Genomic DNA, 26,230 nt, shown 5'->3' on the forward strand with positions numbered 1-26,230 from the left:
TGATGACGCAGTTCGCAGTGTCAGACGCACTCGTACAGGTGAAATGATCCTCGAGCTTAAGCGCGACAAGGAGCGCAAGGGCGCCGCCTACAAAAGTTTGGCGGAAGAGGTCCTTGGCGAAGGTGTTGAAGTGAGGGCTCTGACGCAGTCAGTGACTCTGAAGGTGATTAACCTTGACGAGATCACCAACGCAGAAGAGCTCGTCACGGCACTGCGGCAACAGTGCGAAGTTCAGGTGCCTACCGCCACCGTTCAGCTACGGAAAGGTCCGGCAGCTACTCAGGTGGCCTTAGTACACCTACCTCTGGCGGACGCAAATAAGTCCGCTAAGGTAGGTAAGATCTAGGTGGGTTGGTCAGTATGTTCACTGAACATACATGAGCAACCGGTGATCTGCTTTAGGTGTAGGGAACCTGGACACAAGTCCTGGGGCTGTAAAGGCCCTGATAGGACCAAGTTGTGCAGGCGTTGTGGTGAGGAAGGTCATAAGGCACTAGGCTGCAAGATCCCTCCCAAGTGCTTGATTTGTTCCGGCAAGTCCGTGAACAACAATCATCCAACGGGAGGCTCAAGGTGCTCGACCTTCAAATGAGCCATAAACGAAAAGTCACAGTGCAGGTAACGCAGCTGAACCTGAACCACTGTTGCGCAGCTCAGCAACTGCTGTATCAGTCAGTTGCTGAGTAGGGGACGGACATCGCCATCATATCGGACCCATACCGAGTACCCGCCGGCAACGGCAACTGGGTCGTGGATGGATCCGGAAAAATGGCGGCGATATGGACAACGGGTAAATACCCTGTCCAGCAGTTGGTGTCTACTACCTACGAGGGCTTCGTGATCGCCAAGGTAAACGGAGTCCTCTTCTGTAGCTGCTATGCGCCTCCGAGTTGGTCGACCGAGCGGTTCACGCAGATGCTGGACTGTATGACGACCGCGCTGACAGGGCGAAGGCCAGTAGTAATAGCGGGTGACTTCAATGCCTGGGCCGTGGAATGGGGAAGCCGTAACACAAACCAGCGAGGTCAAATCCTGCTAGAGGCACTGGCCGTGCTAGATGTCGATCTGGCTAATGTTGGTACCAAAAGTACCTTCAGCCGTAACGGAGTGGAGTCGATTATCGACGTTACTTTTTGTAGTCCTGGCCTAACGAGTAGTTCGAACTGGAGGGTAGACAATACCTACACTCACAGCGACCACCTGGCGGTTCGCTACAGTATCGACTACAACAACAGCAGGCAGCGGGTTGAGGAAGCGGCTAGGTCAAGGCCAAGCCCTCGTAGGTGGAAGACATCGTACTTTAATGATGATGTACTTAGGGAGGCACTCCGCCGTGAGCGTAACCTATTCGGCCTAAGCGGGGACGAACTGGTAACGGTGCTTACGCGTGCATGCGATGCGACCATGCCTAGAAAAGTCCACCCTAGGAATGGGAGACCACCGACGTACTGGTGGACTCAAGCTATTGCGAACCTGCGCCATGCCTGCCTACGAGCCAGGAGACGGATGCAGCGAGCACGTACCGAGCAGGAGCGTGAAGAACGACGGGCGGTGTTCACCGCTGCCAAAGTCGCGCTGAAGTCCGAGATAAGGGCAAGCAAAAAGGCCTGCTTTGAGATACTCTGTCAGAGTGCCAACGGGAACCCGTGGGGTGATGCCTACAGGATCGTTATGGCGAAGACAAGAGATGCAATTGCTCCTACGGAGCAATCTCCACAGATGCTGGAGGGGATCATCGAGGGGCTCTTTCCGCGCCACAACCATAGCCTATGGCCTCCTTTCGTAGGACAGCCGGGGATTGGGGCTGGCGATGAGGATAGAGTAACCGATGAGGAACTTGTAGGGATTGCAAAATCCCTAAGCATGGGGAAGGCACCAGGTCCGGACGGAGTTCCAAACCTGGCCCTCAAAGTCGCAATCTTGGAGGCTCCCGGTATGTTCAGATCTGCTATGCAGATATGCCTGGACGAGGGAGTATTTCCAGATGCGTGGAAGAGGCAGAGCCTGGTACTATTGCCAAAGGCGGGGAAACCACCCGGTGACCCGTCGGCGTATAGACCAATATGCTTGATTGACACGGTGGGGAAGGTGCTCGAGAAGATCATCCTCAACAGACTGTCGAGGTACACCGAGGGTGTAAATGGTCTCTCAAGCAACCAGTTCGGCTTCCGGAAAGGGAGGTCCACCGTAGACGCTATTCTGACGGTTAAGAAAACCGCTGAGATAGCACTTCAGCGTAAGAGGAGGGGTATTCGCTACTGCGCAGTAGTGACTCTGGATGTAAGGAACGCATTTAATAGTGCCAGTTGGGCGGCTATTACTGATGCGCTCCTGCGTCTGGGGATACCCGAGTACCTGTACAAGATTCTCGGAAGTTACTTCCAGTATCGGGTATTAGTCTATGACACAGAGGTGGGTCGGAAGTGCTTTCACATATCCTCAGGAGTCCCGCAAGGTTCTATCCTGGGTCCGGTGTTATGGAATGTCATGTACGACGAGGTGTTGAGATTAAAATTCCCGGCGGGTGTGGTCATCGTTGGCTTTGCCGACGATATTACGCTGGAGGTCTACGGTGAATCGATCGAAGAAGTGGAATTGACTGCAGCCCACTCGATCGCAATTGTGGAGGAGTGGATGAGCTCCAGGAAACTGGAATTGGCTCACCACAAAACTGAGGCTGTTGTTGTCAACAACTGAAAGTCGGTGCAGCAAGCGGTGATCAGTGTAGGCGACTGCACAATCATTTCGAAGCGCTCCGTCAAACACTTGGGGGTGATGATCGACGACAAGCTTACCTTCGGTAGCCATGTCGATTATGCCTGCAAGAGAGCCTCCACAGCTTTTGTGGCACTGTCCCGGATGATGTCCAATAGCTCTGCGGTGTACGCCAGTAAGCGTAAGCTTCTGGCCAGTGTCGCCTCGTCCATACTGAGGTATGGTGGCCCGGCTTGGGGCACGGCTTTGAGTACCGATAGCTACCGTAGCAAGCTAGAGAGTACTTATAGGCTAATGTGCCTGAGGGTTGCGAGCGCGTACCGTACCGTGTCTTACGATGCACTCTGTGTCATCACCGGTATGATGCCTATTGGTATCCTTATCATGGAAGACATAGAGTGCTTTGAAATGCGCGGCACAAGAGGCATACGCAGGACTGCTAGACTGGCCTCCATGGTCAAATGGCAGCATGCGTGGGACAGTTTCACCAAGGGAGTGTGGACTCACAGGTTGATTCCGAGGTTAGATATCTGGGTCAATAGGCGCCATGGGGAACTAACATTCCACCTAACACAGGTCCTTTCAGGCCATGGATAATTAGACAGTATCTACACCGTTTCGGTCATGCGGGTTCTCCCGAATGTCCAGTTTGTGCAGGTTTAGAGGAAACGGCGGAACACGTTTTGTTCGTGTGCCCGCGTTTGCGCACAATGCGTGACCGCATGTTTGCCACATGCGGTCGGGACACGACTCCTGGCAATTCGGTCCAGAGGATGTGCGAAGAAGAGTTTGACTGGAATGCCGTTTCATCGGCTATCACCCACATCGTCTCGGAACTCCAAAAGAGGTGGCGTGTGGACTCGAGGAGTGACTAGTGCAGACGCTAAACAACAGGTGGTCCAAGGGTTCGCAGTCGGCTACGTAGGTCATACGGGTGCCCTACGGTCGAAATCGACCCTTACAGCAATTAAGTGGCCGCGGGAAGAACATCCTGGTAGCGCTGCTGTCGTGGTGTCGGCCTACTGGGTTGGATACGAGCCTCTGGTTGTTCGGGGCAGGTGGAGGCCCCTTCGTCAGCAATCCCAGCTGGTGCTAGCTGATAGGGCCTGAGCCTTCAGTAGGTCAAATTGCGAAGCCCGCAGTATCAGTTCTTGATACCTGCGGTGCAGCTGGGCGCGGGCTTAGTGGTCGACCCTGCCCGCTTTCAGCGGAAAACGGGAGGTGAGGACCACCCGGGAAGCTGGCAATGCGCCAGCATGCTACCTTGGTGGACCCCCCTAAGCGTGTCATCGATGTTCGTTGCTGCATGGCTACGCAGCTAACCTGGAGGATGCGATGTGCAATAGCCCCTCTCCGAAGCAATGCCTTCTTGGTGGTCCCGGAGAGACGAAGGGTTTGGTGGCAATGGAAGGTTCCCGCATGAAGGTTCCGGAAATGTTCCGGAAGAGAAAGATGGACAAATTCGCGAAGAAGTACCTGTTATGGCAGGCGATCTGCGAGTGCGGACGGTACAGCAAGCCGTTCTTTATTACCGGCACCATACGTTTATGGCAGATGTATCGAGAGGAATGTTTGCAGAAGCGCTTGCTTCCCTTCCTCCGCTCTTACCTAGGTCCCACGCTGTTCTGGCTGGATCTTGCTTCGTGCCATTATGCCCAGCCTGCAATGGATTGGTACGAAGCGAAGGGCGTTAATGTGGTAGGGGGACATGGGGCAAGAAGGACACCCGGGGCAAGAGTGCCACCCCTAATTTCACATAGTTCAAATCAATTTTTTGATATTTAACGCAGGATAAGTATAAATTGAGTACTAATTGATGGTTGTGTAAATATTACGGTTGAAAATGTTTAGTACAAAAAATTTGAAAAATGCCTTTAACTCACCAACGCAAAATATGCGAAATATTATAAGAATGTAAGACTGGAAAACAAGGTTTGACTCCCAATAAATACAAAACATATTGATTTTTCTGCACAGTATTGATGATTTTCAATTGTTTAATATGACTGTGAGGAACTTTTTTTCGAAAAAATCCTTTTGACATTAAATTTTACATATATAATAACAGTATGTCTTATGGGGCAAGAGGGACACCGCAATTTTCTCATATAAAATCAAATGAACTTTTATTTTTCTTGTTTAATATTGCATTCAATCAATGTTTCCTACTAAATAAAATCAAAATAAATCATCTTGGACATTCAAAATGGTTTCTGAAAATGTTTACTATTATTGTTACAGTCAAATAATATGAAAACTAAATTAATTTCGTAAAATTACTTTTTAACTATAAGTCAACTGTTATCCCTCAGTTTTTATCTTTACTTACTCTACAATTTATCCTTTAGGCGGGGAAATAATAATATACAAAATTTGTGGCATTTTGCTCTGGTGGTCTTCTTGCCCCATACGAGTGGCACTCTTGCCCCGTGCCTCGTTTAACCTTCCGTCAGTCGCTCAAAAAAAAATTACACCATCGGTCGCATCGTGTACTGAGTACACGCGGAGCAATTTTGATTGTACATCCAAAGCTAGGCAAGATAGAATATGGATGTCTTCGGCAAATTTCTTCAGTCCAACGGTACCAATTGGTCAGTAGACAAAAAACACTTTGGAAACATCCTCATCTTCCTGTGGCCATCGGATTGTGCCCCGGGGGAACCGATGTGGTGGACATTTCGCAATGCAACATCTCGAACACAAATATCTCAGGATCTAGATTTTTTAGCAAGATGGTATCTTCGGCAAAGTTGTTCAGTAGGTCAAGGGCTAACATGTGATACGCTGCTTGTTTCGAAATTCTGCCACCAGATGGTGCTAGTGAGCATTTAATTTTTCAAACACCGATATCTCAAGACCCTGATTACCTAGAAAGATGATGTCTTCGACAAAGTTGTTTAGTAGGTCAAGGACTAACATATGATAAGCTACCTAACAAGAAAAACTGCCACAAGATGGCGCTAGTGAGCATGCAATATTTTAATCACGAATATCTCAGGATCCCGATTTTTTAGTAAGATGGTGTTTTCAGCAAAGTTGTTCAGTAGTTCAAGGGCTACCATGTGATGATCTTCTTAATTCGGAATTCTTTCAGAATATATGGCGCTAGAGAGCATGATATTTTTCGAACACAGATATCTCAGGATCCTGGTTACCTATAGAGTTGACGTCTTTGACAAAAGTGTTGAATAGGTCAAGGTCTAGCATGTAATATGCAACCCAACTTGAAATTCTACCACCATATGGCACTAGTGATCATGCTGTATTTTGATCGCGGCTATCTTAAGATAATTATATTTTAGCAAGATGGTGTTTTCGGCAAAGATGTAAACTAACGTAGGCCAGTAAAACGACCGAAACGTCCGGACAATCTGGCAATTTATTTGTACGTTAATTCTCGCCGAAAACAAATCGATGATTCACTGACACATCAAGTCGCGGCGATTGAACCATTGATATCAAAGATGTTTAGTACATCAAGGACTAAACATGTGATATACAGTTTTATTCGGAATTCTTCCACAATACGAAATTTTCGAATGCAGGCATTTCAGGATCCTGGTTAGGAAAATTAAATTACATTACAAAGATGGTGTCTTTGATGAAGTTGATCTGTATACTGCCCAGAAATACATAATTGTCCCATGTGAATAGAAAATCCAGCAAACATGGGACTGACATGCGTTTATGGGCAGTATATCACGGGCCAACGAGTTAAGTGTAAAATATACCTACCCAAAATTCTTCCACATTCAATTCAAAATGCAATGGGCTGCTAGATTTCCAATACTTCCATCAGGCTAGAGAAAGAGCTCCTGGTTCGATTTTTTTTTTTTCAAATACAGAATCTCAAGTTCCCGATTATTTTAAAACTTGACGTCTTCATCAAATTTATTAGGTAAGGAAAGTGCTCACATGTTATTGGCAATTATATTTGGCGCCAGGGAGCATTTAATTTTCTGAACATGTTATGATACTGATCATTTGGGCTCATCAATACACGTTTTGTCAAATGTTAAAACATTTCACTAACACTTAATTAATAGATAAGCACAAAATAAAATTAAAGATGTAGGGTTCATTCTACTTCAAATTCTAGATTTAAAATGAACAATATTATTTTTATATTTAGTAGAAAAAAAGGACGCAAACTTCTCGTTGCTGGTGATATTGATCATCTCGTGTTTTTTAGAGTCCGGCGGCGGCCGTACGCCCGCAGCCGTTAAAGCGAACTGACACCCGCAGGGTGGAATGAATGGAAAAACTTTCCCGCCTAAATTGAAAGCACGTGGTTTTCGCAGAATGACAGCACTGTATCTGTGTATTAATGATTTATATCAGGAGTCACTGAACACGATGAGTGCGATTGTTGTCGATTCTATGTAGTGTGTTTCGAAGTTGAAGGTTCTGTATGATCAGTGACCGCTGCGCTCATATTTGGAGACATGGGCAGATAACCGCGATAATTGAATTTATCTTGAGACAGGCAATAATCTAAATTCGTTGCTGCACAACTCGTGAGAACACACTCTCACAGTACAGATCTGGTTTGATATTATGGGACGTCTTTTTCCTCCGGAAAATAAGCTTGAGCGATAGGCTTATGATTATCGCCGTGACCGATAATTTCACTCCCTGGTTGTTTACAAATAAATTCAAAATGCTCTTTGTGCTAGTATAATCATAATATGGTTATACTAGCACAAAGAGCACTTTGAATTGATTTGTAAAAAAACATAGGCAATGACTATCACATTCGGGGTGATTCGAACAATGTTGGAGTGTGCGTGCCATCCCGTGAATCGCCATGAGAGACCGAGTTTCTCATATCACTTTGCACTAACACACTTCCATCTTCGTTTTTGTGTAACAGCTTTCTACCGCCCATTAAATATTAGATAGACCTTTTCATGGGACAGGTCCATGTTGTATTCGTTCCGACTGTCAAATGGAAGTTAAATTGAAAGGGTTTATTCACAAATTTCTTTTTGTATGCATATTTTAAAAATTTGTTATGATCCGTAATATCATGAGGACACCCACCTACCCCCTCCAGCGTCATGAAATTTATGAATGGGCCCAAAAGCCGTGTATAGGGGAACTGGGGGTAATATGCCCATAGGGGGCAAAACGCGCCACCATCGATTTGGGCGAACGTTGAGTTTTACAATGCTTTTTTTCACTCTAGATCATAGAAAATGGATGAAAATGCTTTTCCCAATATGTTTTTATGTGTTTTTCTCAACCAAATCGATAAAATCGTATAAAAACGTTTTTCGCTGTTTTCGTTGCAATTTTGTGCGATTTTCAATGTCAATTTTTAGGTCGATAAATAACCAAATTACTGAAACTATTGCCAAGAGCCTAGGGTTGTCGCAAAATCTCAATTAATCGATTAGTTGGTAATCGATTACAGTCCAAGAATATCGATTATCGATAACGATTAATCGACTAGTATTTTTCGATTAATCGAATTAATCGACATTTCTTCTGTAAATATGAGTTCTTACTGCTATAAGGTACACCGGAGTAGACTAAAACGTGTGGGGCAAAATGAAATATTAAGTTTTCGGGGATGAACCTGCCTACGGCAGAAAATCCCTAAATAAAAAAAAGAAAAAAAAAATGAAATATTAAGTTTTAAACCTGATGACAATAAGTGTTAGCAGGTTTTTCGTTCCTTAAAGTTGGTTTCATTTGTTAGCACAATGTTTCTGTAGTAAAATTTTAAATTATTACGAAATTTTACATTTCATGTAACCCCAGCTGTTTCAACTTGCCCGAAATTTGTGTGTGAATTCGGATGGACATGCGCGATAAAATTCTTTTAAAATTCAATAGAATTTATCCAATTTTCGAAGCTTGAAGCTGAGGTTCATGGCTTAGTAAATTGTTTCTTCAAGTTATTTTTTTTAAATCAAGATGAATTTAAGTATGTTATTAGTATACTATGTAGTATATTAGTATTTCGTTGAACCAATGGCCTACACCTATAATTCTGAAGCTTATCCTTTCCTTTCCCATTGTTCATGATTTCCATTATGGAAATGAAAAAAAAAAAACATGGAACTGACCCATTTATTCAGAACATACATGAACGAGAATAATTAGATCGAACTTCCATTGAAATTTGTGATATTTTTATTCATGGTAAATTGCAGGGAATAACTTAAAGAATTTGTAAAACAATTCGTATTTATCAGAACCACTAAATATGTTTACGGAATTGTTACAAAATTCTAAGGATATTGTGAAATGAGTTTCTACACGATTTTCGAATGAACTTTTAATTCGTTCTTCAAGAAATTTTAATATCTAATATCTTAATACCGATATTCAGTTTTCTCAGGTAAGCTCTGTTTAGGGTACTTCAGAGTTTTCTACCTTCTGAATATTTGTTTTACAATTCTGCAAGGAGGAGAACGGTAAAGATAAATAGAATTTTTACTATTAATCTATGCGTATGCTTTTTTTTACATTATAACCTAGCTATCCCGGCATACTGCACGTTTATGGGCGTTTATTCTACAAATTATAACACACAATTTCCTATGTTATCTATAAAGTTTATGGAATTTCCCCTCGCATGCGTCTGAATTCTGGACAAATGCATCAGTGAGAAAAAAAATACAAATCCGTTGACCCGCTCTCATGTCAACTCTTGACTAGGACTGGTATACTGCCCAGAACTGCATATTTGTCACTTTCGACATTTTTGACAATTTCGAGTTAATACCGCGGAGAGTCATCAAACGATAAACACTTACGATCAACTTACTGAAATCTGTAAGATTGTTCTAGAAAATTCTATAAAAAATACCAATTTGTTTGCCAGTTGTAATCGCATAACAGTCACATTGAGATTATACATGAGCCTCGTAATATTGTAGCAATGAAATTTCTATCAGAATTATTTTCTGACTATTCTCCCAATATGCAATATTGTCTATACAAAATGTCAATCTCAAGTAAGCATTTTTGAGTTCATGGTAATTTTAAAACATTTTACTTTCTTCCCATACTACCATAAAATTCATTGGTGTTCCATTTATTTAATGCCTAATTTTGTCAAATGTTACAAATATGCAGTTATGGGCAGTTAGGACTGGAACTTTTCAGGAAAGAGACACCAAAATGGAACCAGGAAAAAAACAATGAGAAACCACACAAAAGTTAAGAAAACAAAGAGAAACTTAGCAGGAAATAGAGGATATAAGATCGATGTATAAAAATAAGAAGAATAAAAAGAAGAAGAAGAAAAAGAAGAAGAAGAAAAAGAAGAAGATATCGATTAACCATAAAATCTGACCAGAAATTTCTATGAAGTTTTTTTTAGATTATTTTTTATAATTTTCTCGCGACATTACTATAAGTGTTACTTTTCGTATTACTGTATGCTTTATGTCATGATTTTCACTAGGAATTTCATCTGAATATAATTAAAATTTCGCAGTCTATTTTCTAAGTATGTCACCAGAGAAACGTCAAGGATGTTTTTCAGAAATTATTAGTATATGAAAAACTGAATTTAGTACTATACCATTTAATTCCACTAGCGTTTGTACCCTTTGACAGATACGCGTATTTCGACCTCAACTGTAAGGCCGTCTTCAGTGTCATGTACTAGACTCTAAATTCTAAAGAGAATTGTAATGACGAAAGCTAGACACACGAAAAATAGTCACATTGAATGGTACGAGGCGACCTTAACATGACATATGTAAACACAGCTTTGAGAATTTTTTTGTTATGCATAACAAATTTTAATTGTTTCCCTGTGTGCGATGCTTCGTATTGGTATACTAGTTCGCTTTAAATTATTTGGAAAAAATATACAATTTTTTGATGTGCAGATTTTGTTTTAATTAACAGGAAATCGTAGCTAGGCGGTAATTTAAAAATAAATTTCTTGATACTTTTGACCTGTGAAAATGTCCAGGCAAAACTGCTGGAGAAATCTTCAAGGAAAATTCCTGAGAAAATGTTGGATAAATTTCTAGAATTTAATCCTTTAAGAATTCATTGAAAATTTTTAATAAAAAAAAGGCAGAATTCTTGGAGTAAGACCTGGATATTTCCCCTTTTCTTCAGGAAACCTGGATATTTTTTTTTGTTGGTCCCATGTTAAGGTTATGTATTAAACAAAAATTCCACATCATGCATTGAGGGCGAAAATGGCCATTGGTTTTGAGACAATTTCAGCAGGAGTTCTACCAGAGAGTCTTTTAGGAATTCCACCAGGGATGCAACCGACAGGATTTTTTTTAGGGATTTCTCTCGTAATTTCACCATCATTCATGCTTCCAAAGATTCCTCCATGCATTTGTCCCAAATATTTCCCTCAGGCTCCTCCAGGATTTTTTACGGTAAATTCTCTCAGAAATTTTCTCAAGATTCCTCACGGAATTCCCTTGAAAAAATTCTCACAAGGATTCTTTCAGGGAGTTCTCTAGAAAATTTCATAAGATTCTTCCAGCAAAACTACCAAACAGTCCACATGAAATCCCTCCAGAGATGCCTTCATGAATACATCAACAAATTTTGCTTCAAAAATTCTCAGTAGATCCTTCGCGATTTTTTTTTTCAAATAGTCTACCAAAGATTCCCCTAGGCATTTTGTGTCAGAGGTTTCTTAACCCCTATACGAGCAGCTTCAATATTTTGCCATGAAGAAATATTGAAATCGCTATAACTTTTTTGTTTCTCAATAGGGAAGGTGTACCGGTATTCGCTATGTACCAGTTATTTGCCACCCCGGATTATATACTGTTTTACGATACATATGATTGCCAATTGTATAGTGCTCGCTAAATTGCTTTAAGATGTTACGGAAACATTCTTGGAAACCGCAAAATTTTCTCAGAAATTAATAGAAGTTTTTATACTTTCCCTGCTGAGCATGGATTGAAAGCTTTCGTTTGATGTATTGACAATAACCAAAGGTCGTTTGATTTATTTATAAACAATATTTTTACTTAGCGTGGCCAAAACTGGTACACTTCCCCTATATTTGCACCACCACAAGTTATCAAAAATCTCTTCTATTTTAATAATCTGTATTTGTTTTGATCATTGGTCATCTGGATCCGGAGATATTCCAAAATTCTTTGGAGAACCGGCGTTATATCTCAAGTTACATGCACGGAAAAAAATCCGTTGCCGGATTCATGAACAAAAAGTCATGATTTCATAAAATTTTATGTTTCATGATATCATGACTAAAAGTCATGGAATCGTGACTATTATGCAAGAATTCATATGCTCAGGGCGTTACACAAATCTAACTGTCACTTTCTTCACCTTAGTTAACGTGTCTCATGGCGATCGGTGATCTTTTCTTGTGAAATTATAGAAAAAAGTTTTGTTTTTGAAAATGTTTCAATTCTTCGGAACCTTGTCATCGTATCGATGACATTGTTGGTGAAATTCTCGTGAGTTCCCACATTGTTTCACGGCACAATCAATGTACTTACTCAATCCTCACTTTGCAGAACCGGGCAATGTTTGACCTTGAGCGAAGATTTTAATTGACAATCTCGTCGGCGATTTTAACTGCTCGGAAGCGATGCATTTCCGACGTCCTATAACAGAGCAGGTCCCAAAAAGCCTTCGGCAGCCGGATGTTCCAGTTCACTTTCCACATCCGCAGAGTTGTTAAGGAGTGTTCCATGACTCATGCAATCCACCAGCCCAGGGAACATTTACCAATTCAATTGATTTGCGTATCAACATTTTGCGGACAAACCTAGCCACCGAATGTTCGCGTTCCTGCTAAAGATGTCACACTCTTTAGGTTGATATTTATGGAAAGTTTTCACGGTTTATTCGGCACAAAAGCAGTAACAATTTTAATCTTTATTTTATTTGTTTACCAATGGCAAATATAAACTGGGATCTTAATTGACGTATAATGTTTCGTTTTCATGAACTGAGTTCATGATTCAGGAATCCTGCTTCATGATTTCATGACACAACTTGCCACTTTTCAGCACCAAAATTGGAATCATAAATGACAGGCAACTGAAAACATGAAAAGTGCTTATGTTTTCATGACCTGTGTTCATGATATCCGATTCTGCTTCATGATTTCATGACCGAAATTGCCACTTTTCGTATCAAAAATAGGAATCATAAATGACAGATGACAAAATCCATGAATAGTGCTTATGTTTCCATGAATTTTATTCATGGTTCCAGCAAACATGCTTAATGATTTGAGGATTTTAATTGCCATTTTTCTTCGCTAAAAATTGAAAACGTAACGTACAGCCGGCGTTACGGTAAAATGCTTCATAATTTCATGACTTTTGGTCATGGTGTACTTTCATAACATGAAAACACACTTTCCTCCCGAAATCATGACTCTTTCTCCTGTTTTGGAGTGCCGCATTTTTACCCGTGGTTCTATTATTGGCTTTTCAAAACTATACTATGACGAGAGTCTGTTGTGAAAAAATGAAACAAAACGGTGCAACCGTTTTTTGAGTAATAAGTTTTTATGCTTTTGGTACAACTGCGGCCGTAACAAGATCTTGAAAACTTAAAATACATCATATTGTAGTTTTGGACTTCTCGAAGGGAACTCAACCGATTTGAATGATTTTTTCAGTGAAGCTCTTTATTACTTGACACTGTATAGCCCGCATTTTTTATAAATCAACTAAATACAAAATAGCGGCCTAAGAAATTCCCCCAAGGAATACCGGATTATATTCAAAACTAGATGACCAATGGTCAATACCGACACAAAATCCAAAAATAGAAAAGCTTGTTGAGAATATGTGAAAAAATATCGAGAACCAAAAAAGTTATCGCAATTTGAATATCGTTTTTTGGTGATAAGATGAAGCTGCCGGTAGAGAAATTAAGAATTATACTTGGAATTATACGAGTCGTTTCTGTTTTGCTGCTACAGTTTTTCTTCTACGGATTTTACTATGAATTTCATTTGGGTTTCCTCTAAAAATTCCTGCAAGTATTTAGATAATTCATCCATGGAATCCTTTATAAATAGCTCTAGTACAACTTTTAGGGGTGCTTATGGGTCTCCTTCTGAAATTTGTTAAGAGATGGCTGCAAGTATTTTGTTTGAAATTCCTCTAGGGATTCCTTCAAGAATTTTTTTAGAAATTTTTTTAGGGATTTCTCCTACCAAAAACCAACCTGCTTCAAAAACATCACTTGGCTCCTCCGAAACATTTTCCTGTGATTCTATCAAGAGTTCCTCCAGGAATTTCTTCAGAGTTTTAAAAAAATCTCTTTGAGGTTCTTGAAAATTCCTCCAAAAAAATCCTAGGATTTTCCTTTATAAATTTATCCGGTGTTTCCTCTACGACTTATTCTAGGAATTGTTCCAGATTTTTTTTTTTTTCAATAGATTCTACCTGTTTTTTACAGTCATTTCTCCTAAAATCGGCCAGAATTTCCTCATGTTTTGTATTTCAATAATCCCTTACTTGTTCTTACAAGATTTCCGTGAGGTCTACCGATAATTTATCAACTCATCCTGATATTTCTTCCATGGTTTCTTTAGTAAAAACAACAAGTATTATTCCTGAAATTCTTTGAAGAATACCTGTAAAAAATCATCAATTAGGATGTATTAATGTACATCTGAAAACTCCTCCTGGAATTGACTTTTTTTTTTTTCTATCGGAATTACTCCAGTTATTTCTCCTGGGTTTTCTTCAAAAATTTCCTCCAGATTGTTTCCTGGAATTCTTTCAGGAAATACTCCAAGAATTTCTCCAAGAAATCTGAGGAAAAGTTTTTATTAAATGCCCTGGTTAAAATTGCTGAAGAAATCTCTTAGTAACGTCTGGAGGAATTTCTGAAGGAATTCTCGCTGGAATCCTAATAGGATTTTTTATGGGAATCCCTTGAACAATTCCTAGAAAAATCAGGAGGAATCTGTGGACGACTCCTGGTGAAATTCTTGGATCATTTTCTGTAAGGATTCTTAGGGCAAATACTGCAGGTGCACATAGAGGACGTTGTGTACGGTCTCATGAGGGTTTTCTTGTAGTGTCTTGCATAGGAATCCTAGATGAAAGTGACAGAGAAATATTTTGGAATGTTTTTGGGAAACGCTAGAGATTATTTCGACAGTTTTTTATTTATTTATTTTTATAAATGCCTGGAGGAATAGCCTTGAAAATAATGCCTGAAGGAGTCTTTAAATGAATTTCGAGACAATCTCTACCAACTTCCTGAATAAATTCCAAGAATCCTTTGAAGAAATGCCTGGACGAATCACGAAATAATTTGGGAAGGAATCCATAAAGGAATTTCTGAAGCGATTCCTGAAAAAAAAATGAAGGAATCTCATATTTGAAATTCGTGTTGAATTCCTAGGGACATCTACATGGATTACACAGCTATATCCTAGAGATCTGTTTGGAAAAATCTTCGCAATGTGATTCCTGGAGCAATTTTTGGATATATCTGTGGAAAAATCTGTACAAGTTTATAAATCTATGAATTCCTGGATAAATTAACGGGAGAATCACTCTGGAAATTTCATACGATATTTCTGGAGCAAATTATGAAGCCCTATCTGTACCGAGAACAGCTTTCCCGGGAAGCTCACAAGATTGATCAGAGCAACGATGGACGGTGTGCAAAACTGCGTGAAGATCTCGGGCGAACACTCCAATTCGTTCGAGTCTCGGCGGGGACTACGACAGGGCGACGGACTTTCGTGCCTGTTGTTCAATATTGCGCTTGAAGGTGTCATGCGGAGAGCCGGACTTAACAGTCGAGGCACGATTTTCACGAGATCCGGACAATTTGTTTGCTTCGCGGACGACATGGATATTATTGGGAGAAAATTTGAAACGGTGGCAGATTTGTTCACCCGCCTGAAACGCGAAGCAACAAGAGTCGGGCTAATGGTGAATGCGTCGAAAACAAAGTACATGCTGGTTGGCGGAACTGAGCGCGACAGGGCCCGCCTAGGAAGCAGTGTTACGATAGACGGGGATACCTTCGAGGTGGTGGACGAGTTCGTCTACCTTGGATCCTTGTTGACGGCTGACAACAATGTTAGTCGGGAAATACGAAGGCGCATCATCAGCGGAAGTCGTGCCTACTATGGGCTCCAGAAGAAACTGCGGTCAAGAAAGATTCACCCCCGCACCAAATGCACGATGTACAAAACGCTCATAAGACCGGTAGTCCTCTATGGGCATGAGGCGTGGACTATGCTCGAGGAGGACTTGCAAGCTCTTGGGGTTTTCGAACGCCGAGTGCTAAGGACGATCTTCGGCGGCGTGCAGGAGAACGGCGTGTGGCGGCGAAGGATGAACCACGAGCTCGCTCAACTCTACGGCGAACCCAGTATCGTGAAGGTAGCTAAAGCTGGAAGGATACGCTGGGCAGGGCATGTTGCAAGAATGCCGGACAACAACCCTGTAAAGATGGTGTTCGCCACGAATCCGGTCGGAACAAGAAGGCGTGGGGCGCAGCGAGCTAGGTGGATGGACCAGGTACACCAGGACCTGGAGAGCGTGGGTCACAGTCGAGGATGGAGAGAAGCGGCCATGAACCGAGGGAATTGGCGAAATATTGTTGGCGAGGCTTTATCAAGATAATTGATGTAAAGCCAAATAAGTAAGTAAGTATCTGTACCGATTCGGTACCGGTTTTACGTTTTTTTACTTTTGTACAGTGAATCAAATTATCATCAAAACAGACGAAAAACAAACAATAAAGCAAGCTCGCTCACAACCGTTTGTCACAACTGTTGCGGATAAGGACACAATCTAAAACAGAATTGTCATGACAATCACAGAGCGCAACCTTGTTGCAACCTTTTCAACTCGCGATTAATCAGTAATTTTAAACGCAAAACCAAATTTGTTTTACGGATGCTGTTTGATAATGTGTCAATATTTACCAGCACAGAGAAAGTTCTAGAAAATTGCAATGCGACGCCCAGAAAATCACCGCTCACATGTCGAGCGATCTTTGTCATATTCTGTTCAAGTGATGATAAACTCATGTTGCGTTATAAAATTGTTGCAACAAGAATAGGAGGTGACATTGTCTTTGTTCCTGCGTGTTGGGTGACAATTTATTCACTGCTTTTGTATAAAAATAATATAAATTTCGTTCTATTTTCGTGTTTTGTCATAAAATGAAGAATTCGGATATAACCTATTTAATATTTGCTATGGTATGACGTCTTTCTGAGTGTGGATAAAAATCATAGATTTTGAGCTGACGAATGATGGTACAACATGATGTTCAGGAATTGTCCACATAAAGATCTACCAGAACCGATATCACATGACCAAAATCAATCGTCCATGACTTGATGCTCTTGTGAATCAGAATAAAGAAGTGAGCCATACACGCTTATGAAATTCTGACCACACCATGCGTACAGCATGATCAAATTTGCAAAAACTGTTCAGAACTCTATTCTAGGGTCTCATACCTTTTCATTAGAGCGTAAAAAAAATTAAATTAGGTTCAAAAGTTAATTTTTGAGAGCGTTTAAAAGCATTGTAGCGCCGCTCACCGAGGTCACTGAAAGATTATTGCAGCATGGATATGATCGCTTTCCAAAGTTAGTTTTCTTAAGTAAGGAAATATCAGAACTATCTCTTTTTTTAGTGCCAATGTCCAAAAATCACCCCGATGTACAAAAAAAAGAGATTTTTTGATAAATTTATTGTAAACATTTGTAAACAATGTGGGAAAATCTCAAGAGACACTTTAGGAAGATCAAGAAAACGCTGAATGTGGAATCTTTCCAAAAGTGAATGAAGGAAATTGAGCAGAATATTTTTCTCTTCTCCCTGTAAAGTGTAAAACATGGAAACGGTAGTAAAAATTTGTGGCGTATGCAATGACATAATGACCCATGGCCATTTAATTGATTGACAATATACTGCTGTGAATCGCAAGTGAGTTCCATTCAAACGAATACTAAACATAAGTTCAGGAGATTGACACATGTTTGGATATCAATGAAACTTCATTCTGATCATTCTGATACCTTTTGAGAGAAATATTAGGATGATCAAAATACCGTTAATTTTTGTATAACACGTTACAAAACTATGCAGTGGGACTGAAATGAGGTCACATTTCATTATAGGATAATTCGACTTTGTATTTTTTTTACAAATTCTACCGAACAAATTATGCAGTCTCGTTAGTGTAGCTGAAAGGTCATAAATAATATAATATAATATAATATAATAATAATAATATAATAATAGGAAAATAATAGAATAAAATTGGACAAAAAATCAGATGGGACTGCCTTGCGATTCACGGCAGTATAGGAATATAGGACTGTGTTTGAAAAGGAAATGCATATCTCGATACGAGTAGATTTTCTTCCCAGAAATGACCAGGAAATTACATTTATCTGATCGCAGTACGCAGTTAGTGAGAAATGTCATTTCAAATAAGACTCTGTAGGAAATTTCTTGACCCATTCAGTAAAGAAACTTCTTTACTTTTCTTGAGTGAAACAGCATACTTAGCTTTACACAACACAGTGTTTTACAGGAAAACATAATCGTAGTTTGAATTGGTCATTTTATTTTGGAAAAATCGTCAAATAATCGAAGTCAATTAATCGATTATCTCGATTATTAAGTGAGTCAGCTATCGATGAAAAATTAATCGATTAGTGAGTCGATTAATCGATTAATCGAAATAATCGATTAATTTGCGACAACCCTACAAGAGCCAACTTGTGCACTGTCATAGTTTGTATTACGTGCAAAATATATGTTAAATTTGCCCTCAAAAAGCTTATTGAAGGACCTAAACTTTAATCAACTCTGGGGGCAAAACGCCCACCCCTATTTCATAACACCAAAACAGCCGTTTGAATTCAAATTCTACCAAACGTAATGCTACGTTGAAGTTACACAAAAATTTTAACCTTACAAATGTACATTTTTCGCATCAGCATGTATACTATTATTGAACAATAACATCTGAACAAACGCCCGGATGTATGCAACACATATACAAGCATGATTGTGTGCGTTCGTTTACAGCATGGCTAACGCCGAACTCAAGCGGGGCGTTTTACCCCGCAAAACAATACATATGCACTTAAGCAAGCATTTTTTAAAAATTAAAAATCAATTTGTCCATCTAATCCAATTGCAAATTATATGTAATGTTTAGCTTTTCGGTAGTTGTTAAACTTCCACTCGGCTGGTTGGCCGTAAACCACGATTCATAATTAAAACAAGTATTTATCGAGCAACGGACTCATGTTCCGTAACCGGTCGTTTGAGAACGTCGCGACCCATTGGAAGCCCACACAATAGAAACCTCAGCCAGCGCAGTTGCTGGCTAGTGTAGTGTGCTATTCCTATATCTAAAAAACAATGCGCTCTCGGGCTAGGCATTGGATATATATAGAAAGCGTTGTGTTTGGATGGGCATCTAATTCTTCCGAAAGAGGTGCACTTTGCGAAAGAGGACCACGTGATTATTGAGCTGAAATCGAATTCAGGTTAACTTCTGCGTTCATGAGTCCTCTCATGGCGTAGTGGTTAACGCGCCCCAACTAGAGATCGGGGAGTCGTGAGTTCGATTCTCACTGAGAAGACGTGTAACTTTTTCGCAAATCTTCACATCAATTTGTCCATCTAATCCAATTGCAAATTATATGTAATGTTTAGCTTTTCGGTAGTTGTTAAACTTCCACTCGGCTGGTTGGCCGTAAACCACGATTCATAATTAAAACAAGTATTTATCGAGCAACGGACTCATGTTCCGTAACCGGTCGTTTGAGAACGTCGCGACCCATTGGAAGCCCACACAATAGAAACCTCAGCCAGCGCAGTTGCTGGCTAGTGTAGTGTGCTATTCCTATATCTAAAAAACAATGCGCTCTCGGGCTAGGCATTGGATATATATAGAAAGCGTTGTGTTTGGATGGGCATCTAATTCTTCCGAAAGAGGTGCACTTTGCGAAAGAGGACCACGTGATTATTGAGCTGAAATCGAATTCAGGTTAACTTCTGCGTTCATGAGTCCTCTCATGGCGTAGTGGTTAACGCGCCCCAACTAGAGATCGGGGAGTCGTGAGTTCGATTCTCACTGAGAAGACGTGTAACTTTTTCGCAAATCTTCACATCAATTTGTCCATCTAATCCAATTGCAAATTATATGTAATGTTTAGCTTTTCGGTAGTTGTTAAACTTCCACTCGGCTGGTTGGCCGTAAACCACGATTCATAATTAAAACAAGTATTTTAAAAATTAATTTATAAACCCCAGAAAAGTTAGAATGGATAGCTGTTTCTACTATTTGGTAGAAAACATGTTTGTCTATCCGACCATAATAAAAAAAAGCATAAAATAATGTTTTTCACATCTAAAATCGCTATTCTCCTTAACGTGGGCAAACTACCCCCAGTCCCCCTACTAAGTTTAGCACCAGTTTACAGCTATTATTCGCATTATTTAAACCAATCAATGTGCTTGAAATATACTGTTTGAAAACAGAAAAATACTACGTGATACTGCAGTATGCGATTGACAATTTTATCAGAAAATTCAGTTGAATACACAGAATAGATGCTTTCTAGAAAACCGGTTGCGCCTTCATCATTATTTGATCGTTATATTGTATTATTGTTTACCTTTTAGAACCATCTCGGCATTTGCATAGAAGTACTGTCAAAGACCTTCCAAAACAGCTGATTTGAGACGCCTCGTGAAAAGGCCTATTGCTAAATTGTAACCTCCATTGATAGTTCTTTGATTTAAGAACAGACAAAAAGGCGTCACACTCTCATCGGCGTCCATCGATCATTTTTTTAACGACCGATTCGTATACATGCGACCAACCGCAGGCGTCGTTTTCATTCGTGTTTGACGTTTACACACTACCGCCACCTGTTGGCCAATCGGCCAAACAAAGTTATTTTAGCATTGGGCTTACACGTTTTCGCCGCAATGATTTTGATCGCCATATTTTTTAATATAGTTAAACCAGCATTAATCGATGTTCCATAGTTCGATATCGACTCATGAAATCATACTTAAAACAAAAAATCATAATTACTATAATTCTCCCTTTTATCAGCTTTCTAAAGAATATCTGTGCCATGAGTCGATGATCTTTTGAGTATCGACTGAAAATTTGACTGTACTTAGTTGAAGACGTCATTTTCATGATTGAGCAATCACAATCCTAGATATTTGGGTTGAAAATATAGCATACTCAGTAGCACCATCTAGTGGAAGAATTCCCAAACAAGTGTGGCCCATCACAAGTTTGTACTTGACTTACTGAACTTTTGAGCCGAGCAGTTTATATTTGGATTAGTGGTCCCGGCAAACTTCATCTTGTCATCAAGTAGGCTGTTGGAAAACGATTTGAATCACCCCATACAAAATGACAGGTCCGTTAACTCTCGTTTTTTTTTACTTTTCTGGTGAATATCCTTGGATTTTGATGCACACAAACTCGTCAGAACCCTTGTCGAACGAAGCGGAGAAAAATCATCCAAATCCGTAGTTATTTCGTGACATACAAACACCATTCCATTTTTATTTATATAGAAGATAGAAGATGTAATCGGGATCCTCAGATATTAGCAATCATAATATACATGTTCACTAGCGCCACCAGTTGAAAGTATTTTAAAGCTTGAGGTTCCTGGTTTCAAGATGGGTGGCTTATTACATGCTAGACCTTGACCTATTCAACACTTTTGTCGAAGACGTTATAGGTAACCAGGATCCTGAGATATCTGTGTTCGAAAAATATCATGCCCACTAGCGCCATCTATTGAAAGAATTCCGAATCAAGAAGATCATCACATGGTAGCCCTTGAACTACTGAACAACTTTGCCGAAAACACCATCTTTCTGAAATATCGGGATCTTGAAATATTCGTGATTAAAATATTGCATGCTCACTAGCGCCATCTTGTGGCAGTTTTTCTTGTTAGGTAGCTTATCATATGTTAGTCCTTGACCTACTAAACAACTTTGTCGAAGACATCATCTTTCTAGGTAATCAGGGTCTTGAGATATCGGTGTTTGAAAAATTAAATGCTCACTAGCACCATCTGGTGGCAGAATTTCGAAACAAGCAGCGTATCACATGTTAGCCCTTGACCTACTGAACAACTTTGCCGAAGATACCATCTTGCTAAAAAATCTAGATCCTGAGATATTTGTGTTCGAGATGTTGCATTGCGAAATGTCCACTACACCGGTTCCCCCGGGGCACAATCCGATGGCCACAGGAAAATGAGGAAGTTTCCAAAGTGTTTTTTGTCCACTGACCAATTGGTATCGTTAGAGCGAAGAAATTTGCCGAAGACATCCATATTCTATCTTGCCCAGCTTTGGATTTACTATCAAAATTGCTCCGCGTGTACTCAGTACACGATGCGACCGCTCGTGTGACGGGCCCGGTAAAAAAAAGTTACACGAGCGGTCGCACTGGTGTACTCAGTACACGCGTAAAAACTTAGATTAGAAACACGATGTTTTCGAATACTTTTCGTTGATTTTTTCGAAAAATTTCTACTCTGCAAGCAAGAAGAAGAGTAGATCTTGGAATAGGACCAACACCCGGATCAATTTGAAGCGATTTTCAACATGTTTTTCGACTTTTCGCAAAGTGCGTGTACTCAGTACACTAGGGCGACCGACGGTGGGTTAAAAACCTCATTAGAAGGGACATTTTCAAAAATCTCAAATCATCATGTGTTTCTTATATTTTTGAAATCTATCGATAACATCGTTTAGAACAAGAGCTTAGCTTGCCCCTACACTGGAATAATCTTCAAAAATTGTGCTTATCGACCATGATTTGAACCTATATATCTTAAGGTGTCCTTCTTGCCCCCAGCCCCCCTACCGCAGAACTTCGTCCGATCGAAAAGTTATGGGCGATAATAAAGACGAAGTTGAAGAAAAGCGGAAAAACATTCAAAACCGATGAAGCTTTTAAGGTGAAGGTGCATCGAAGCCAAACTTAAAATTTTCAAGAGCACCGTTCTGGAGAACCAACCATCCATTTAAGCTGAAAACTTAATCGATTGGTGACTAGCAGGTTGTGACCAATCAATTAAGTTTTCAGCTCAAACGGGTGCTTGGTTCTCCAGATCCGTGCTCTTTAAAATTTGAAGTTTAGCTTCGATTCATCTTCACCTTAAGAAAAACTGGGAGAAATTGTGTAAGAAAGATGGGCAGAGCCTCTCCCAAGATCTCATGAGCAGTGTTAAGAGAAATGTACGAGCATTCAGCGTGGGGGAGGAAATTCAACAATAATAATAGCTATAAGGTATATAGTTATTTATTCCTTAAAAATTTGAGAAGTATTGGTCCCTAAAAATTTTCATTATTGGTCCCTAGTCAACCAGTAGTTTCTAGATATTTTTGAGAATGTGAATAGGTCTAATATGTACCAGTACAGTATACACTGCAGAGAGCACATCAGAAAATGTGGGCAACAGGAGACGTATAATTGGGTTGACAGCATATGTTGATGTACCGACCCAAGGTTAACCGCCAGTGGTGTTTGCTACTAGAGCATAAAGTGACTGCATTTTCCACTGTTATGATAGTCAGGATGTCCATCATAGGAATGAAAATTGACGGATATTTATTTTTACCATTCGCAATGCAATATTCCTGTTGCAATATATTGAATCTTCTGCTTTGAATTCGTTTTCCCCAGATGGACTTCGCCTCATCAATCATTCCCTTCTGTGAATTTCCCACATAAGCAATAAATGGTAAATTGTAAATGGTAATTGAAATAGCTCGCTTGCGGTTTCCAGCTGAATACGATAATTAAAGGATGACAGTAATCACAGTCGCTTTATCCGTTTTTTCCTCGTCTCTTTCCATGTGATGGCCAACGTGTTCCGTCCCAAATGCTCGCAATTTGGTTTCGTCCCAGGCAGCAGAAAAAAGCCACTGGTGCCGACGGCCGTCGCATCTCAACGACATCTCGGTCGATCTGTGGCGAAACGTGACCCAGCAGCGGGAAAACTGCCGGATACTGAACTACGATTGGAACTCGGTCGGATCCGAGCAGACGCTGGTAGGTTGCCTATAACCCTAATATCACGTACCACCCACGTTTTGCACTAATTAGCACGCATGAATAATGGCAATTACCTTTCCGAGTTAAGTTAGGTGGTAATCATTCGATGTCTTCTTTTATTTCTCCCCGATGGTTGTTCCTTCACAGCGAAATTTGAGCATACCGGGCAATCTGTCACATGTGGGTTGCAGCTCGTGGGAGTTTGATCTCAACGATAATCTTGGCAACACGTGGGCCTCGGAGTGGAGTCTGGTGTGCGACAAGGAATACCTGAAGGATGTGGCGGAGATGTTCTTTCTGGTCGGAGTGGCCACCGGTGGCATTACCAGTGGGGTGCTGTCCGATAAATTCGGACGCAAGAAGATGCTGTTCATTTCGGCCGTTTTGCAGGCGATTTTCGGTAAGTTAACTATTGTTTCTGATTCAGCAATTTTCTTGAAAATGAATCGCTTTTCAAATATTAGCAAAAGAGTTTTGTTATACCTACATTAAACCCGTTTTTCATGTATTTTTTTTACGATGTTCGTAAATTGAGCTCATACGATTCTATGGAGAATAATGTACACTAAAACCTCCATAACCGTAAATTTATATTCATAATGGTCATTTGTCATAATGGTCATTTGGCATAATGATTGACTTAGAATAAATATCGGCATTCTCGAAACTTTTATCGAGATCAGTAATTATCATTATAACAGCACGTTTTGCAAGGATTGATGAAACAGCAAAATATAAAAATGGTTAACATTTAGCTTTACTAAAGAATAAAATTTAAAACAGAAAAAATATAAAGAACAGTCTATTTTTAAAAGAAGGCAAAATTTATGATTGAACCAATTAAAGATTGGACGCCGAAAACTATTGCGAAATAATAAAACGAAAATACATTAACAATTGCGTCCAGAATCATCGAAGTGATTGTACTACTTTTCCCCAAATGTCGGTTCCCCGTATGCCAGTTCCTCGAGTGACTTTTTTCCCAAATGACCGGTTTCCCCGAAAAGTGGTGCAGTTTAAATAGGTGTTATAATAGTTTTCAACGAGAAAGAATGATAAGCAATCAAAAGAAGGAGGTATTCTGTTCTTCTCGGCTATACACAAATTGGTAAAAATGCTGAGGACGGTAAAACTCGAAAGAACCGCCAACTAAATAAAGAAGGGTGCATATTAGATGGCCAGTTCATCCACCACCCTGAAATGTACAAAGTTACGGCATTTATGAGTACCACAATTTTTCGGACAAGTAGACTATTTGAGGAAGCGCGATATTCGGGGAACTGACGTTCGAGAAAAAGTAGCACATTTCATCAAAGTAACTGCAGTAATCGATTTTACTTTTCTCAAATAACTTGAGCAGATCAATGTTATCGATTGCCGCTCTTTTGTCAGTTGGAAGCAAATCAATATCTAAAAAAATATATATATAGCTTCAAAGAACAGTCTATGTATAAAAGTAAAATTTATTTAAATTTTAAATCAACAGTTTAATACCTATAATTATGCTTACATCATATTTAGAAAAGAAACATAGAAGGTTTGAAAGAAGGGTAAATTTGTGCTAAGTATACACAGTTAGAAAAAATCACCGACGTCGGTAGTTCGTTTACCGAAATCTCAACAGCTGGACGGTCGGTAATCCGTTCGGTAAACGAAAAAATTACCGAAAGGACTGTAATTTGAACCCGACGGATCATCTGTCAAAATTACCGGTAGATCGGTAGTGGTTACCGATGTTCCGCTTCTACCCTGTAATGGTATTTACCGAATCATCAGTTATTTTGGATTGAGGAAGCGAAATTGCAGATATTTTTGTAATGTAATAAATCAATGCATACGCTTATTTTTAAAACAAACATTTATTTACATGGCACACATAATCTCCTTTATGGCACAAATCTTCCAATTGGTGGGGCAAGTTCCCTCTCTCGACATTCTCTGTACCATCACGAAATGCTGCTGACTCCAGGTGCATCATTGAAGGGTGCCAAGTTATCTTTATTTATTTCTAATGGCATTAGTTTTATTTTGCATAAATCATTAAGATCTGATATTCAACATTATAAATGAATAGTTTTGCAACGTTTAGAGTGTACTAGATGCGGCCACTCGGGCTTAATGTCGAGAAGAACCGGCTCTAGATTTGTTAAGTATTAAACTGTTTCAAATCTCTAAAAGTATAGATCGAACAAATAGTTCACTAAAATGCGTTCCCATAAGCTTGACACAGATGTTAAGATACAAATTGTGCACTTTACCATAAATTTGAGGCATCCCTGGGGCCCGAAAATGGTCATTTGTAGGATCAATCAAATGCAGTTAAAATAATTATTCAATTTAATCGATTATCAGAAGGTTTACGTCGATGTGTTTTTCATAAAACTCCTTGATATAGTGGCCACATTATTGCCTATTCTGGAAATTATCTGTGACTTGAAATTTGCCTACCTCCAGGGGC

General features: G+C 40.1%; 1 protein-coding gene across 9 annotated transcripts in view; it reads left to right on the plus strand.

Annotated features, from left to right (window-relative positions):
* The window catches only part of LOC5564866 (organic cation transporter protein), a 294,930-nt gene that overhangs the window by 251,526 nt on the left and 17,174 nt on the right, over window positions 1-26,230 (plus strand). For all 9 annotated transcript variants that reach the window (XM_021855313.1, XM_021855315.1, XM_021855316.1 and 6 more), the window contains 2 exons: window positions 23,626-23,769; window positions 23,920-24,172. In XM_021855313.1, coding sequence (XP_021711005.1) covers window positions 23,626-23,769; window positions 23,920-24,172 — 397 coding nt within the window. The remainder of the gene's footprint in view (window positions 1-23,625; window positions 23,770-23,919; window positions 24,173-26,230) is intronic.

The sequence above is a fragment of the Aedes aegypti genome, chromosome 3 (assembly GCF_002204515.2).
Source record: "Aedes aegypti strain LVP_AGWG chromosome 3, AaegL5.0 Primary Assembly, whole genome shotgun sequence".
Classification (NCBI taxonomy): domain Eukaryota; kingdom Metazoa; phylum Arthropoda; class Insecta; order Diptera; family Culicidae; genus Aedes; species Aedes aegypti.